General features: G+C 45.8%; 1 protein-coding gene across 1 annotated transcript in view; it reads left to right on the top strand.

The window, feature by feature from the left end:
• Positions 1–8667: 8667 nt before the first annotated feature.
• Positions 8668–17455, top strand: part of Parva (parvin alpha) — a 155703-nt gene continuing 146915 nt past the window's right edge. The window contains exon 1 of the mRNA XM_027410101.2: positions 8668–8868. Within this exon, the coding sequence (XP_027265902.1) occupies positions 8733–8868 (136 nt within the window). The 5' untranslated portion in view covers positions 8668–8732. The remainder of the gene's footprint in view (positions 8869–17455) is intronic.

The following is a 17455-nucleotide window of genomic DNA, read 5'->3' as shown; positions in this document are numbered from 1 at the left end:
GGAGAATGAGGGGGAGCAGAGGAAGACATAAAGGAAGAAAGGGGGAAGAAAAAGAAAACATAATGTTCTGGGTTTGACCCTCAGCATCACAAAAAAGGAATGAAGGAATGCAAAAACCATGACAACACAGTTGACCAGGGCAGCCCCTAGACCCCCCTCTAGCATGACAGTCACTGCAAATTCAGCTGGCCGCACCTGTTGGGTGCTATAAACTCTGCCTCATAGCTTCCTGTCTAGTCTTGAAACTTTCAATCCTGAGTAAGCATTGTCTGAATTCTCAGAGGATGAGCCCAAGACAAAAGAGGCTCAGCCACTCAACTAATTACCATCAGTCATGGCCATCTCTCTAGCGACCCAACCCAGCTGTGGCCTCAGGAGTCTGGGGCTTAGATCTCCAGGCTGTACAGCCCTACTCTGCACCCCCTCCAGCTTCCTGCCTTGTGTTACCTGCACTTTCCCTTCCTGTTTCAGATAGGTTTCCATCACCAGCCCTCACAAAAACATGCTGGTACTCACCCCATCAAGGTCAACCTGGGAACACAGTCCAGGCTGCCACTTGATCCAGTATTTTGTGCTTTCTCTCTCTCTCTCTCTCTCTCTCTCTCTCTCTCTCTCTCTCTCTCTCTCTCTCTCTCTCTCTCTCTCTCTCTCTCTCTCTCTCTCTCTCTCTCTCTGTGTGTGTGTGTGTGTGTGTGTGTGTGTGTGTGTGTTCCAACATCCAAATAGAAGTCCAAAACTGTCAAGTTACTAGCTCTGCTGCAACTCTCCAAAGTCCAACCCAAGGCCCACAAGCTGCATGCTCCCTGGGATAGCTATAGATGTAGCCTGACATAAATCCTGAACTCACTTAAAACTCGATGCTATACTTTTTTTTTTTGTCTGCCACCCACCCACCAACTGTGCTGTTCTATAGCATGAACTTTGTTGAGGACAAGGTCATGTTACTACTATGCTCCCTAGGCTAGGAAGATGCCTTTTTTTTTTTTCTTTTTTAATCTCACATACTGCTGGAGTTGTGAACCTAGGTTAGGATGTGGGTGTCATGAAATCATGCCTCCATCCTAGCCTGGCATGATGGCCCATACCTGTCTTCTCAATGCCTGGGAGCTGGAAGCATGAGGATCTGGAGTTCAGAGTCAGCCTCAGCCATATGGTGAGTTTCAGGCCAGCCTGGATACATAAGACCCTGTCTCAAAAAATAGTGTGTGTGGTATGAGAAGGGTGCTGGAGAGATGGCTCAGCAGGTAAGAATGCTTGCTATATAAGCATGGGGACCTGGGTTTATATTCCCAGCACCTATGTAAAAGCCAGGCATGGTTGCACTTGTGGGGTAGAGACAGACTCACTGCCCAACTGGCCTAGCCAAAAGGGCAAATTTCAAGTTCAGTGACGGATCCTATTTCAAGGGAGTAAGGCTGAAAGAAAGCATTAGAGAAGACAGTGGCATGCCAGAGTGAGAGCATAGCTGTATGTACTCACCTACACACAGGTACACACAATGATAAATAAATACATTTTAAAGAAAGGATTACATCCAGTGCTAAAGAACAAAGAGGGATATGCAAGAAAGGAACTGAGAGAGGGTTTGGGGTGAGTGTGAGGAGAGGTGACTTTTGCAGGCTTTTAGGGAGACTTGTAGAAGGTCAAGGCATTCCAGGAGGGAGGCGGGACATTAGTCATTGGAAAAGCTCTCATGGTCCTGTGTCACACTGGAGCCAAGAGCAGTGGTGGCACATGACCAGTCCCCTCCGAATCCTAGAATAATAGTAATTTGATGTGTGCACGGATATGGGTGTGTGTAGCACTCACATGCATGCATGTGTAAATAAGACCTTAGGAGAATAATTTTGAAGTAATCCAGCAGTTCAATAAGTATATCCTTTCTAAACACAGTCCCCGAGAGAGAGGTAGCTAGATTAGGATTCTAGCTCCTGCTCAGTGCTGCTCCCAGGATGCCCCAAAAACTTGTTGTGCCTTGATGTCACCATCTGTGACATGGGGCTGGTCCCCCCACCACACCTGCCTGTCTCAAGGGTTCTGGCTGTATATAGTTTTTGAATGGGAATCACAGGGCTGGAGAGGAAGCTCAGAGGTTAAGGACACTTGCTGCTTTTGCAGAGGATCTGGGTTTGATTCCAGCACCCATATGGTGGCTCAAAACTATCTGTAATTGCAGTTCCAGGGGATTCGAAGCCTTCTGGCATCATGTGCACCTGATATGCATATGGTGTACAAACATACATTCAGGAAAACCCTCATATACATTATATAAAAATAAATAAATCTTAAAAACACTTTAAAATGGGAACAGCCAGCATTTAACTTTGTAATTGGATTCAGTGGCTCAGTCCCAACAGCAGAGCCAAAAAAGGACCCACAGAGTTTCAGGTCAGAGGAGCAGTTTCCTGTAATGGGAGACATAGGCAGACATCAGGTCAGGTGGTGCTCTCCTTACAGGACTGTCCCTTGGGTAATGGCTTGTGTGCAAACTGCCCTGGGGTCATCTTTCTCTGATTACCCGCTGTCCAGCCCCTTCCTTGCCCACTAGCCAGCAATGCTTCAAGCCCACCCTTCAGGGTTTCCCAAAGAGCCACCTTCAGATTTAGTTCCATTTCACACACTCCTGACCTTCCTCCATGAAAGGAAATGTCTCAGCTCTTAATAGTGTTAGTATCTCTTCAGCAAACACTGGTGCAGGCACTCTTTTTCCTGCTGGCCACACAAGTCTGGAGATGGGGTGTGGAAGGAATCAGTTACTACCATAGCGGAGAAATCTTGGTTCCAAGACACATTGATCTGGGAAGTGGCAGAGGAGAGATTGGGGATGATAGTCCATGCCACAGTGTGAGATCCAATTGTAAAGCTACTCAACCTGAGTCCTTTTGTCCTTAAAAGCTAGGTGCTTGGGGCTTGAATCCCAGCACTGGGGAGATAGAGACATACATGTAATTCCCTGGGACTCACTGACCAGCCAGCCTAGCCAAAATGACAACTCCAGATCAATGAGAGCCACTGTCTCAAAAATAACAACAAAAAACCAAAGTGGATTATGCTGTCCTTCTCTGGCTTCCATGTACTCAAATGTGCAGTTGTGTGTGAACTGTAATGAGATTTTTTTCTTCCAGAACAGATGTAAACATCTACCCACTCATTATAAGGTCAAGGAAAAACCAAAGTTCACCCAGGGAAACCAATGAGTTCATGGGGCTTCCTTACAGGGCAGGAGCGTGGGGCACTTAAAGCAACCACTGTAAAGTCTGTACCTAGGAAGGACGATGGCTTCCCATAGTGCACACCTAAGGTCCCTTTCTGTTAATCTTTCCTAGTCTATATACTCTATCGCTTCCCCAGCCAGAGACCATGTGCCATTAGACAGGATTGCAAACAAATGGCTGGGAAGAGTGGCTGGACTATTAGGTGAGACTCCAGTGACCCTCCCCTCCCATTCCTATGAGGGAATGTCAACAGTTCACAGGCCCATTTGTGACGGGTATTTGAAAAGAAGCACAGCTGATCTGATGAAGATCACACCTGCTTCGCTTGGATAACCATGTTCTACAACACTTACTCACAAACACATGTGCATTTACACATTCACAACATGTATTCATACACACACAAGTTTAGCTGCTGCTACTGTTCTTAACCATGTTCTCTAGTCATCCACTGGATGATTTATGTCTCAGCTACTGACTTTAGAGATTTGTCTTTGTAGCTGGTAGTCAGCTATTATACTCAGGGGAATATATATATATATATATATATATATATATATATATATATATATATATGAGAACCACAAAGATATATATTTATATAAATTTATTAAGGAGTGCTATGGGGAAATAGACTCACTGATACAGGACAAGGTATAACCAGTTGCAGAGTCCTTTCATTTGGTCCAAAGGAGCTAGGAACCAACCACACACTGTTTCACACTTCTTGACCCAATCTCCACAACCCAATCGAGCACATGACCTCCTCTTTCTTCTTTTAAGCAGTCAAGTCCACAGACAAGAAGCCACACCCTAAGTCTGGTACCCCAAAGCTATTGGCGAAATGAATTCCCACAATAAAGAAATCCCTCTGTATGTCTATATTCATTGCGAGACTCCTAAAGGATATCACTAAGTGCATCCATGTAACTCTCGAAGATATCTCACCTATGGCTGGATGTGGTGTTGTGTACCTTTAATCCCAGCACTTGAGAGGCAGAGGCAGATGGATCTCTGTGGGTTGGAGGCCAGCCTGGTCACTACAGTGAGTTCTAGGCTAGTCAGGGCTACACAGTGAGCCCCTGTCTCAGAAAACAAAAGAAAATTCATTCCACCCTCAGTCTACCATGTTCTAAAACATGCTTGAGGCCTCCCATCCTCTTTCTGCATACTTCTCATGATCACTGGCAGGCTGGCCTTAGAAGGCCACCACTACAATCCCAGAGTACTTGAGTGTGCACAGCAAGGTTTTTATAACCTCCCTAACAACTCCAGGATATGCCTGTACTCAGATGTTCCTTTCCTCAAAAGGACACCGGTCTTCCTGGACTCATTATTCTTCAGAGGACATGCCAGAAGATTGGCCTTCAAAGGCTCCTGCTAAGACCCCAGAGTTCCTAAGGAGGATATATAGATGACCCCTCACCTAAGAACTGTGCCCGTGCCCCACTTTCCAGATTCTTATCAGACACATGGCCTTCATCCTGGAAGCACATCTCCTTATCCATGATCAGAGAGCTTCCCAAAAGACTCTTGCAGGCTCTTCTGCTCCCTCCCCATGTATGTCACTGTGGTTATCAACTTTTGGTTACAGATTGGGACCCAGAGTGCTTGTAAAATGCTCATCCCAGGTTACAGTCACATGACTCGGAGATGTGCGTTAGCTTCCTGGCACTGCTAACATAAAGGACCAAGAACTTGGTGGCTTAGAGCAATAGAGATCAACTTTCCTTGGATGTAGACACTGGAAGTCCAAAACCTGGTGTCTGTTGAGCCAGGATGCCTGGAGATTCTATGTCAGGACACTTCTATGCCTCTGCCAAGCACTCCTTGGCTTGTGACCATCTGCTTCCTATCATGTCCCCTCTGTGCTTGCCTGTGTCCAGATGTTCCTCGTCTCATAAAGACATCAGCCTTCTTGGATTGGCTGGCCACCGTACTTCAGGGATATGCTCCCTGGCAGAATGGCCTTCAAAGACCACCACTAGTAATTTAGAGTCCAAAAAGGGTCTGAGGTCATTCTAACTGTGTCTTCAATAATCCTGTTTCCAAGTAGGGTTCCCTGAGGGGACATTGTTCAATCTGTAACATTCACTTGTAGGGAAACCTTCCCCTGGCATGAGCCTTTTGAGTTTTACTGTAACCTGTTTTGAGATGACTAGCTAGCCTTCATCCTTAGCTTTGAAGAAATATGATCTTGTTAAAAGGAAAACACTGTAAAAGTAAAATTGACAACTATGTGACAAGTAAAGATTGCACACACAATTTATGAACTCTGTCTGAACCAAGCTCCAAGATGCCAATTTTCACTCCATTATCTTAAAATCTTACTTTTCCAGTATTCTCCCAGGGGTTATACTGCACCATCCTCCATTTGCCAAACCCTAATGTCTAATGTATTCTTTTACTTCTTCACAAGGAGTGGCTGGACCTGAAGACATTCAATACTGTCTACTCCCCTCCCAGTAGAAAGACTTCTTTTGCTTATTTTAATTTGATTTCTATATTTTACACCCTACAAAGACTTTTTTGTTATTTTATGTACTTATTATGCTTTTGGGTCTGTTTGTAGCTTACTCTTTTATTTTTTATTACTTAATGCATTTTAAGATTTAATTGTGGACCAGTTAGTTGCGTACAAGCCTCATGGTGCTTATGTAGAAAGCAAAGGACCTTCTACTTTGTGGAGCCCAGGGATTGAACTTAGGTGGTCTGGCTTGGCAGCAAGCACCTTTACCCTCTGAGCCATCTTACTCCCCCCACCTTTATTTATTGGAAACAAGGTCTTGCTATATATCTTTGGTAAGAGGCACCAGGAAAATTATTATGTTAAGAAAAGGTGAAATGGCAACTCTTGAGCAGACATAAGTGAATCCACACTCTGCTGGGACCCTGAGGATCTCAGAAACTGCTGCTAGTCAGTGTATGGGTTAGAACACACAATGGTGGATGGTTTCAAGAAGGCTTTAGTAGCAGTATCTCCTTGGATGGAAGTACAGCCGGCCTTGCAGGAACTTCATGTGAGGATGGAAAAGATGCAAGATCCCATGAGTTTCCAATGATTAGACTATCACATGGCCTTTATTTTGAGACTATCTCACTAGCCAGTGAGATTAATCCTTTTCTCCTGCCTGCCTTCACTTCCTGGGTGCTAGGATTATGGGTGTGTACTATCATGTCTGGCCCATATAGACTCTTGAAAACACTCCTTTATTCTCACTTCTGGGTGCCTGGAGTCACACACACACACACACACACACACACACACACACACACACACACCTCCCCCCCCACACACACACGTATGCCAGATAAGGCCCTCTGTCTCTCTGAGGGCATATTGTGTTGCTTTTTTTTTTTTTTTTTTTTTGGTCAACCTGTCACAAGCTAGAGACAAGCTAGAGTCAGTCATCTGAGAAGAGGGAATCACAAATGAGAAAATGTCCCCATCGGATTGGCCTTAAGCAAGACTGTGAGGCATTTTCTTCATTGATGATTGATATGAAGAACCCATCCCATTATGTGAGGTGCCACCTTTGGGCAGATGTTCCTGTGTTGTATAATAAAGCAAACTGAGCAAGCCAGGAGAAACTAGCCAACAAGCAGTGTTCCTCCATGTTCTCTGCTTCAGTTCCTCCCTTGACTTCCTTCCATGATGGACTACAACCTAAGAGGTGAAATACCCCACTCCCCACCAAGTTGTTTCTGATTCTATTCTTTATCTGAGCAATAGGAAGTAAGCTAAGAGTCATGTGCCCCTTATCAGCATGCATGTCACTCATCAACATGCCTGTGGTTGAAAACAGACACCCCTGCCAGGATGCAGTATGATTAGCAGCCTAGTGCCCACCACTGGACCACAGCTTCTCAAGCTCAGTCCAAACTCTTCTATCAGCATGGCTGGAAGACTCTCTCTCTCTCTGTGTGTGTGTGTGTGTGTGTGTGTGTGTGTGTGTGTGTGTGTGTGTGTGTGTTGTAGAGCATCGTCCTCAGAGCAAAACACTCATCATCTTCCTCTAAGCAGTTGTGAGTACTTGAACCCTCCCACACACCCCACTCCCTACCCTCCACCCCCTGCCCTCCACAATACACCTAGAGACCTGCCCTATTTTCTTATAGATGTTTCCTTACAGAAGGAGGAAGCCAGGAGAGTTATTGGATTCTCGGCTCAATTCTGGCCACTCCCTCCTGCAACCCCCATAAGTAATTCTGCCCTAATTGCATGTGGTCTCTGGAGGTACTAGAGTAGTGGGCTGTGGAACAGTAGCTGAAGGGGGCTCCCTTTATATAGTTAGGAGAACTCATCCATCTATGCTAGGGTAGGACTTTGCAGTGGTGTGGCTGCTTTGGGGTCACCCCTTACCCAGGCTCTGTAACTAAGTCTGACAACCTCAATGGTCCCCCAAATTTGACTTCAGTGGAATTGTAGTTTGTTGGTGGTGCTTTGTAAGAAGGAGTAGATATTTATTTCTGTCTCACCAAGGAAGGAGCTGTGGAAATAGTAATTAACTCTTCTGACTGGTGAGCTACCAAGGTACCCTGTAAGTATGGGAAAGATAGGCAAACACAAAAGCCCAAGCCAGAACTTAGATCAAAGAAGCACAATAAACTATGTCTCTTAAATATCACCAGCATGAGTCTTTGCAACTGCCCCGAGTGACTCCAATGTCAGGCCAAGAGAGTCTGGAACTAACTCTATTGCTTTTGGCTATGGAGGATGAGTGTCTTGCAGGAGTCCATGGTTGTGCTTGCCTCGCTTGTGTTTCTACATCTGGTCTTTTCATACAAGCATTATGATACCAGACCCATGGATGCCTCGCAAGAATAAACTGGCCTCTGCCATCTTGGATGTCCAGCTTCAGTTGAGTGTAGAGAAAGGGTCGAAGTCTGAAGATTCTTGCAGAAGTCTATTGGGACCAGAGCCCATTTTGGTTCGTTGACTTCTTCATGAGCACAGGACATGAGAATGCTAGCAACACAGGGACCCATTCAAGCGAACCCCAGCAAGGCCGTGTGTGTGTGTGTGTGTGTGTGTGTGTGTGTGTGTGTGTGTGTGTGTGTGTGTGTCTGTGTGTGTGTGTGTGTGTGTGTGTGTGTGTGTGTGTGTGTATGTGTGTGGTGTGTGTGTGTGTGTGTGTGTGTGTGTGTGTGTGGTGTGTGTGTGTGTGTGTGTGTGTGTCTGTGTGTGTTGTATGCAAGCCAGGAGAGAAATGAAAGCTTCCACACTCCAGATAAGGCTTCATGTCCGCCTTGCATGCACGTGCCCCCGCATGCATAGACCCCAGCAAGCGGCAGGCCTCAGCATCCTCGCAACCAGGACAGCCCGGGGCACGGGGCCCCAGGCGCAGCAGCTCCTTGCAGGGCGGAGGGCGGCGCGAGGGAGGGAGCGAGGGACGGGAAAGGCGAGCGAGCTGCCTCAAATGCCTGGAATAATTCCGCTTCCGTTTGGAAAGCCGCAGCCTCAGTCCCGCCGCCGCCCGCCGCGGCCGCCCAGCTCCAGCTCCGCGTCCCGCCGCCATGGCCACCTCCCCGCAGAAGTCGCCCTCGGTCCCCAAATCTCCAACCCCCAAGTCGCCCCCGTCCCGCAAGAAGGATGACTCGTTCTTGGGGAAACTCGGAGGGACGCTGGCCCGGAGGAAGAAAGCCAAGGAAGGTAGGAACGGCCGAGGCCGGGAGCACTGCGGGGATCCGGGAGCCTGGGTTTGAGGGGACCCCCTGGCAGTGCCCGGGCGCGCCTCGCACTGCCACCGCCGTCTCCTTTCCGGGCCCGGACCTGGCGGGTGTCCTCGCTGAGCCACAGACGGAACCCAGACTTCGGGCGACTGTGGTCCCAGAGCCCAGGCCCAGCCGGTCCCCTGCGCCCTCCGCTAGGCCGCTGTCCCCGCCCTCTTCGCGCCCGAGGGCTGGCATTTGCGAAGTTGCTGCTGCAAAGTTTTCTCCCGCTCCGTCACTCCCCGCTCTCTGTCTTCATTGGTCTCTGCAGCGCCGTAGTTTCCCGGGCGCCTCAGGTCCTTTACTGCAGGGGCGCTGGCCTCCTTGGATCTCTCGTGGGTCCCCTGTTTGTTGACAATGAGAGAAGAACGCGCCGAGGTGGAAGAAGGGATAAACTCTCTACACCTAAGGAACATTACCCTGCTGTGAACCCAGGCTTTCCATTCTGAGCTTTTATTAAAAAAAAAACAAACCAAAAAACCAATCAAAACAACAACAAAACCCGAACACTTTCTTTTTCCCACCTTGGTAAATCGGAGCAATCTCTCTCTCTCTCTCTCTCTCTCTCTCAAATAGTTTCTGTGTAAAATACTTTGTCCTGTAGGCAGAATTTACAACTTGCTTTTGGGTGTGTGAAATGAAGTGATGGTTCTCAAAAATTAGTGTAGTGATAGGTGTGTGAATAAGAGCTGTAGGGTTAAAAAATGTTTTCTTTTTTGGCAGCCTTGAGGTTGAATTTAGAGGGCCTTGGTTCTACTGCGTGAGTACCACCCTCTTGTTACTTTTGGTTTGAGACACTAAGTTGCAGGCCAACTTGAGCTTACTTTGTAGCCCATGCAGGACTTTGTGGTCCTCTGCCTCAGCTTTCAACGCAGTTGCCTCCCTGCACAACATGGTTCCCTTTTGGTTGATTGTTCTTGCTGTGGTACTGGAGGTTGGTCTTGGGGCTTCAGTGATGTTAGGCAAAGTATTCTACCACTCTGTTGTATCCCAAGCCCCCAGATCATTTTGGGGGATGGATTAGGAGTAGGTGTGAAGTAATGAAATTGGAAATGCCTCATGTTCTTAGTCTCCTGAAGTATGGAAGCCACTTTGCTGTTTAATTAGCAAACTCAATGCAAGAGCTAAGTGTTGTCTAGATTGCATCGAGAGACTAACACACACACACACACACACACACACACACCCCGTTAATGTTATAGCGGGTTCACCCTTATCTGTAGGGAAATTGCTCCAAGCTGCCCAGCAAATGGCCAATACTATGAGCTGTACTGAGTCTGATATATAGTATGTTTCTTCCTGTACAAATCTATGGTGAAGTTTAACCTGTATGTTAGTTAGACACAGAGAGGTTCACATGACTGAGTTGCCCAGCAGATAAAGGCACTTTGCCATGCCAGACTGGTGATTTGAATCCTACATAAAGTTGGAAGGAAAGAATTGACTCTTCAAATTGTCTTCTGACCTGTGCCAGAGTGCTCACATACATGCATCATGCACACACACATTAATGAGAATAACAGGTAGTACTTAGTATTGCAGGCATTGCAATGCTGAGATAGTCGGGCTGATACTTGAGCCAGTAACAAAGATGGCTAATAAGTTACTGATGCCTAGTAGCATATACAATGTGGAGCCACAGGACTCCTATCCCAGGCAGGAAGGTGTAGAATGATGCAAATGTTCATTGTGTCAATCAGAACGATATGCAATGTAAAACTTAGTTATTTCTGAAACTTTCCATTTAGGATTTCGCATCCACAGTTGACCACAAGTCTCTAATACCACAGAAGTGGAAATTGTGGGCAGGTGTTTTGTTAAACCCTTGATTAATGTCCAGTGGGTGACTGATGATGAGATCCTAGCTTGGGAAGTCCTTTCTCTAGGTTGTGTTCCTGCTATAAGCTCATCCACCTGATGGTTGGCAGCTCAGAATTACTGAGGCTGCTAACTATCCAGCAGTGTTCATCCCACTGTTACTAACAATGAGAAAGGTTTGTATTAGCCCCAAAATGATCAGTTTGTCCTTGCTACTGTCTTGGAGTCTGATGTGGATTCCGACATTTTGAAATAGATTGTAGTAATTTCTGGACTCTAATCTTGACCAAGCACAGTATCCGCTGTCCCTGCAGCTGGCCCTCAGGGACATGATCTTAAGGCTCTTTGGCATCCTGTCTCTTCCGTTCATCAGAGCCCTGAGGAAACAGAAGGTCAAATTGGATGAGATTTTGAAAATAATGAAGGAGTGTGGAGAGAGAGTGAAGTCCAGAGGGAGTGAAACTCTGTAGGACTGTATGTTGTTTGACATGAGCCAGCCATGTCAAGGACTAAAACCTTGGACCCATGGGAAGCTGGCAAAGCTTTCCCCTAAATCAGGCTCAGGGCAACGGCAAAGCCTTCCTCTGGTCTGCACACTGTTGACAGTGTGCACAAGTACGAATGTTACGAACAACTGACCAGGTTGTGCAAAAATAACATCCCTGACTTCCTCCTCTCAGATGTTTAAGCTGGAGACGGCTCACCTACTGACACCTCCTACCAAGCCTGGCTAACTCCTTCTCCTGTGCTGTCCATAATAAACTTGCTGAAGTGCTAAGTTACTGCATAGTTGGTGCCACTCCATCAGAGTGTGCACGGTCTGCCTGACCCTAGCCTTTCTGTACGTGTGTCTGTTTTTCTTCATTCCCTCATCACCTCAGTTAGGTTTCTGTAACCCAAGCAGCATGTGTTGCAGTAAAAGAGTTATTTACATCTCCATGGGCAAGATTATGAGAACCAAGACAGATGCTACAATAGCAAGCATGTCCAACCTTTCTATGTCGCCACATGCTGTCACGGATAAAGCTGATGATTGAAAGCCACCCAGTTGAGTTACCCCCACCAAAAAATTGTCATCATAATGTTTTAACTGGATTTATGATTTTATGTTAGGCTGCCTTGATAGTCATCCTTGGCTGTGGGTCACAAGTTGGAGGGCTGGCAATAAGAGGAAGCCATTTGTTACCTACCCTATACCTAAAGGGGCAAGAAAGGTAAGCGGAACATTTAGAGCTGGAGCCTCGTTTGTTTTTTGAATTTTTTTAAAAAAATTATGTATATTAGTGTTTTTGCTTGCTTGTATGTCTGTACCACATGTGTGCTTGGTCAGAAAAGAGCATTGGATCCCCTGGAACTGGAGTTACAGACAGTTATCAGCTGAGACTCAAACTTGGGTCTTTCATAAGAGTATCAAGTGCTCTTAATCAGGTAGCCAACTCTCCAGGTCTTGATTTTATTGTTTTTGTTTGTTTGTTTTTGTGATGCTGGGGCTCAAACTTAGGGCTTTGTACATGTGAGAAGAAAGTCCCGTAACACTGAGCAACATCTTCAGTGGGCTTGCTTATGCCATATAGTATATGTGTAAGGTATGTTCCTGTTTGCATGCATATTTAGGATAGAGAGCAGTCTCCCAATTGCTCTCCACCTTTTTTTTTTTAATTATTAAGTGTTCAGATGTACATGTTGGGGAGCACTTATGTGCCATGATACCTATATGGAGGTCACCAGCCTTGCTTAACAGTCTCCTTTACTGGCCAAGCCATTTTGACAAGCTCCTACCTTACTTATTTTTTTTATTTTTTATTTTTTTGAGGCAGCTTCTTCTCTCAGCAAACCTGGCACTCAGTGATTAGAGTAGAGCACCAGGCCATCAAGACCAGGATCCTCTGCCTCTGCCTCCCTCAGGCTAGGGTTACAGACACACATTCTTGTGTCCCCTTTTTAAATGGATGGTGAGGGTCTGAGCTGGGTCCTCAGGCTAGTATGGTAAATGCTTTACTGAGTGGTCTTCCCAGCCCTCCTAACCCTCTTTTTCTTATTTTTATTTTGAGACAGGATTTCACTTCAGAAATTCAGGTCTTGAAATTTTAATCTTCCTGCCTTAGCCTCTTGAGTAAGCAGGATTACAGGCATATGCTCCAGGCCCAGCTTCCAAGGGTTGTCAGACAGGAACTGTAGTCAATAGGGACACAGCCACTGCTAGGAATGTGCAGACAGACAGGGAGAGAGTGGATCAAGGAGGATTTGTGCTCTTTCTTGTCCTTGAACCTAGTGAGATGCCACCAGGGCAAGGAGAGACTGTAGGAGGCAGATTGTGGGGGCCTGCTCTTACATATTCTTCAGCAGAGAAGGTGGAATGGACCTGGTGAACCCCATCAGAACTGTCTTCCTTTTTCTAGCAGAGATACAGCATTTCATTAGTACTGCCACAGGGTAGGGGTGGGGGCTCTTCATTCTGCTACCTGTACCACACTGTCTCTTACTGAGCCTGTTTTGTGGCTCCTAAGCCCTGCCCTTCCTTATCTTGGGTTTAATCCATTGAGATTTTCAAAACCAAGTGCAAGATCTTGTTTTCCTGTAAACTATAAAGCCCCAATTCTGTTCAGTCCATTAGTGAAGCCAATGGCCATAAATGGTCAAATGGGACTATACACACACAGCTTCTGACAGGGCTGGCCACCAACCACTCCAGCTAAGACTGTCAAAGAAGGCTTGAGGCTGGTGTGAAAATGAGAGTTGTTGGTGAATGTGTGCCCATACCCCATAAGCCCTCAACTGTAGTGATGACGGGTTGGGCCCCTTCTGCATCATGTGTGAGTTCACAATTCTGTGCTGTGCAGAAGCTGCCTTCTATTTCGTTCTCATTCTTCATGACTCCTCAGAATCATGTGCGTTGATATGCTGACAAACATCCTTGGGCTTCAGCATGGACTTCTCATGGGACCAAGACCCACCCATCGCCATTTGATACCTGCCTGCTCTGTCCCACTGTAGGACACAAAGATTGGAAAAGATCTGATGTGTGTTAGACTATTTAGGTCAATAATGTATATAAAAATTGTCTTTCTGAGCCTGTCAGTGGTAGCATGTGCCTTTACTCCCAGCACTCAGGAGGCAGAGGCAGGTGGATCTCTGTGGATTTGAGGCCTTCCTGGTCTACAAATCTACACAGAGAAACCCTGTCTTGAAAAACCAAAATAAATAAATAAATAAACTGTCTTCCTAAGGATACTTGCGATTTACATGATAGAATAAGTCTCATTTAGAAAATATCAAGCAAATTTCCACATTTGTGTTTTATTTGTGTTTTGGCAGGACTGGAGATCAAACCTCAGGTCTCCTGCATTCAAGGCAAACATTCTATCACTAAGCTATAACCCCAGCCATATTTTTTCTATTGCAGTGTAGACCCAACTAGTATATCTCTGGTCCATTTTTCTTCTTTCTTTATCCTTTGGCCAATGTGTTGTTTAGTTTGGTTTTGGATTTTTGAAACAAGGTCTCACTGTATATATAACCCTGGTTGGCTTGGAATTTTTGATCCTCCTGTCTCTGCATACCAAATGCAGGGATTGCAGGTGTAGACCAGTATGCCTGAAAATATGTTGTCCAATTTGTTCCCCCAAGAGTTATTTACATGAATAAATAATTCATGTGTGAGCATTTTGCATCCGTGTGTGTGCATCATGTACATGTACATGCCTGGTGCCCAAAGAGGTCAGAAGAGGGTATTGGATTCCCTTAAATTTCAGGTGGTATGAGCCACCATGTGAGTGCTGGCAACCAAACCTGGTCCTCCGGAAGAGTCGCCAATGCCTAATCACCGAGCAATCTCTCTAGCCCTAAATTTTTGTTTTTGTTTTTTTTGTTTGTTTGTTTATTGCTTGTTTACTATCTCTGCAGATGAGGCTGGCCTCAAACTCACTGAGATCCACCTGTCTCCACCTCCCAAGTGTTGAGATTAAAGGCATGTGCCACCACTGCCCAGCAGGAAGGATATTTTCTAAGGGCTAGTTTTCTATGAAACAGTAAAGATGTGCCACCACCACCCAGCTTTGTTGTTTTACTTTTAAAAGTAAAAGGAATTTCTCCCCAGGACAAATTTCTCTGCATTCTAGGCTTCATTTATTTCCCTTTTAAGTAATCTCCACTTAAAAAAAAAAAAATCTCCATTTTAATCACAGCAAAGACCCTTCATTCCCTAAACATATCCTGTTCTTTCTTGTGTTCATACCTTTGGGTTGGAGAGATGGCTCAGCCCTAAAGGCTAGGCTCACAACAAAAATGCCATAGTCTTCTTGCCTGTTCACATACTACTTTGCATTTCTAAAAATACCTTCTCTATTCAATAAACTCATTAGACCAGGCGTGATGGTGGAGGCCTGTAATCCTAGCATTTGGGAGGTGGAGGCAAGAGGTCATCCTCGGCTCCTTAGGAAGATGGCCTAGGCTGTATGAAAACAAACAAACCACACAAACTCAGAAGATCTCCTTTCTGCATATCACTTACAACACTCTGAAGACAGTGGGAGGCTTCCTTCTGTGTGCACCAGAGCCTTTTAGCCTGCCACTCTGTTGTGACACTAGGCACATGGCATTTCAGTCCTCTGTCTGTGCATGGATCCCACTTCAGGATGGCTTCTCTTTGTAGCCCTGCACAATATTTAACACACATCAGTACTGGGTTTTATGTGGGATGAATTTCCCCGTATTTACCTTGGTGAAAATTGCCCTCACTAACTGGTTATATAATCACAGTTGAGTCGCTTCTTTCTGGTGACTTTTGCCCATTTCCAAAATTAGAGGATTAGGCTGAATAACCTCTGGGGGCCCTCATAGCCCTTCTATGATTTCTGATCTCGGATTTCACCAGCCTTCCCTCAAACTCCAGTTTATTGTCTGCATGGGGTGGTCCGGGAATTACATCACCACAAAGACTCTTTCTTTCCTTTGCTAATGAAGGCACCTCTGTGTCAGGAAGAGGAGATGGAGCCCTGGATAAGTGGGCTCCAGCCCAAGGACACCTCCATATTAGGGATCATTCTTGTCTCCTGGAATATCTTTATTTGGTTAACATGCACAGTTCATAATTACATTTCAGCCATTCATACTGGAGAAGAGATGGAGTCCTCCCGTGGACATTGGTGAGCACTTAAAACCTCCACTCACTGTTGTGCATAAATGGGCAATGTTTGAGGAGACTGAACAACAAATTCAATATTAAATCACTTTAAGACGTAAAAGTAAAGTACTTGTAAAGGCAGGTGTAAACTTGTGTGCCATTTCAGTATGTGGTGGAGCCTGAATCCAGCAAGAAATCCAGGTGAGGACTTCACCTGAAGGCTGGGGCCCTGGATAGGAGCTTTCCTCAGCCTGGGCCTTGGGCCTCACCTGTCCTTTATTTCCCCTACAGATACCATGCAGGCAGGAGTTGTATGTATTCTGATGACATGTATATCCCAGGTGTCTGTCATAGCACAGGGTACTTAATAGCCACTCCATGTAGTGTGTCTTAACTATATTACACATCAGTGGGCAACTTGTTTGCCTCAAGGAAGTCCCCAAATTACCTACAAATTTTCTTGTAATCTTGTGGCTTTTCTGGCCCCTGGATTCCAACTAGACCTCAACTTTTGGGGTGCATGTGTGTTTAGCTTGTGAAAATGCCTCCTCTCCTTGTCCCCAGGAATATGTCTTTTTCGTGGGAAGACATTCTCAGTAAGTCCTATTATTTGGCAGACCTCTAAGAGCAGAAATAGGGTCCTCAGATATGTGGGTACTGACTTCGTAGTGTGAAGGAGTGGGGTGAGTGAGGTGGTGTGGGGGAGCTGAACAAGCTTATGTCGGAGTGCTTTATGAAGGACTGGTGTAAAGTAGCTCACTGGCCAAGGTTAGGGTGTGGGGATCAGTAAGACATAGGCAAACCAGACTTCTTGAAGATTCAGAATTACTTCACACCTGTCAGTCTCTCCTCCCACCTCATGTATACTTTCTTACCTGTCTCAACATTCCCCCCAACCCCCAAGTGCGAAGCTTAAGGAACTTCCAATGAACCAGAAGCAAGGCCACCATGTCATTCCTCAGCATGTCAATCAATCATGACAGCTAATTATATATCGTGGCACCAGCCTGTAACCTCAGCTACCTGGGAGGTGAGTCGGTAAAGCCTCAAGTTCAAGTACTGCCTATGGTACTTTGAGAGAGCATTCTAAAAATGAAACAATAAGACCAGATGTGGTGGCTAGTTCAAGGCTAGCCTGGTCTACATAATCAGTTCCAGGACAGCCAGGGTTACCCAGAGAAATCCTGTCACTACGAACAAAGACAAAAAACAACAAGGAGCTGACTAAAAAGGCCCAAACAAACAACAAAACCCACAGGTGTCTGGAGACCATGCGACAGCTTGGAGTGTTGCTACCCAGGCACCAAATCACTGAGTTTTGAGATGGTATCTCTCATTGGCCTAGAACTTGCCTAGTAGGTAGTAGCCTAGCTGGCACATGAGCTCTAGGGACCCATCTGTCTCCATCTCCCCTCCAAGGCTAAGATGATAAGCACACACTGTCACACCATTTTGGCTTTTATTGATATATGTGGATTCTGGGGATTGAACTCAAGTCTTTGTGCTTGTGAGAAAGTATTTTACTGACTGAGCCATCTCAGCTTCCTTCTTTTGGCAAGGGATTGTGCAAGTAAGTGCTCTTCACCTG

The sequence above is a fragment of the Cricetulus griseus genome, chromosome 3 (assembly GCF_003668045.3).
Source record: "Cricetulus griseus strain 17A/GY chromosome 3, alternate assembly CriGri-PICRH-1.0, whole genome shotgun sequence".
NCBI lineage: Eukaryota > Metazoa > Chordata > Mammalia > Rodentia > Cricetidae > Cricetulus > Cricetulus griseus.
This window is presented reverse-complemented; position numbering and strand designations above follow the sequence as displayed.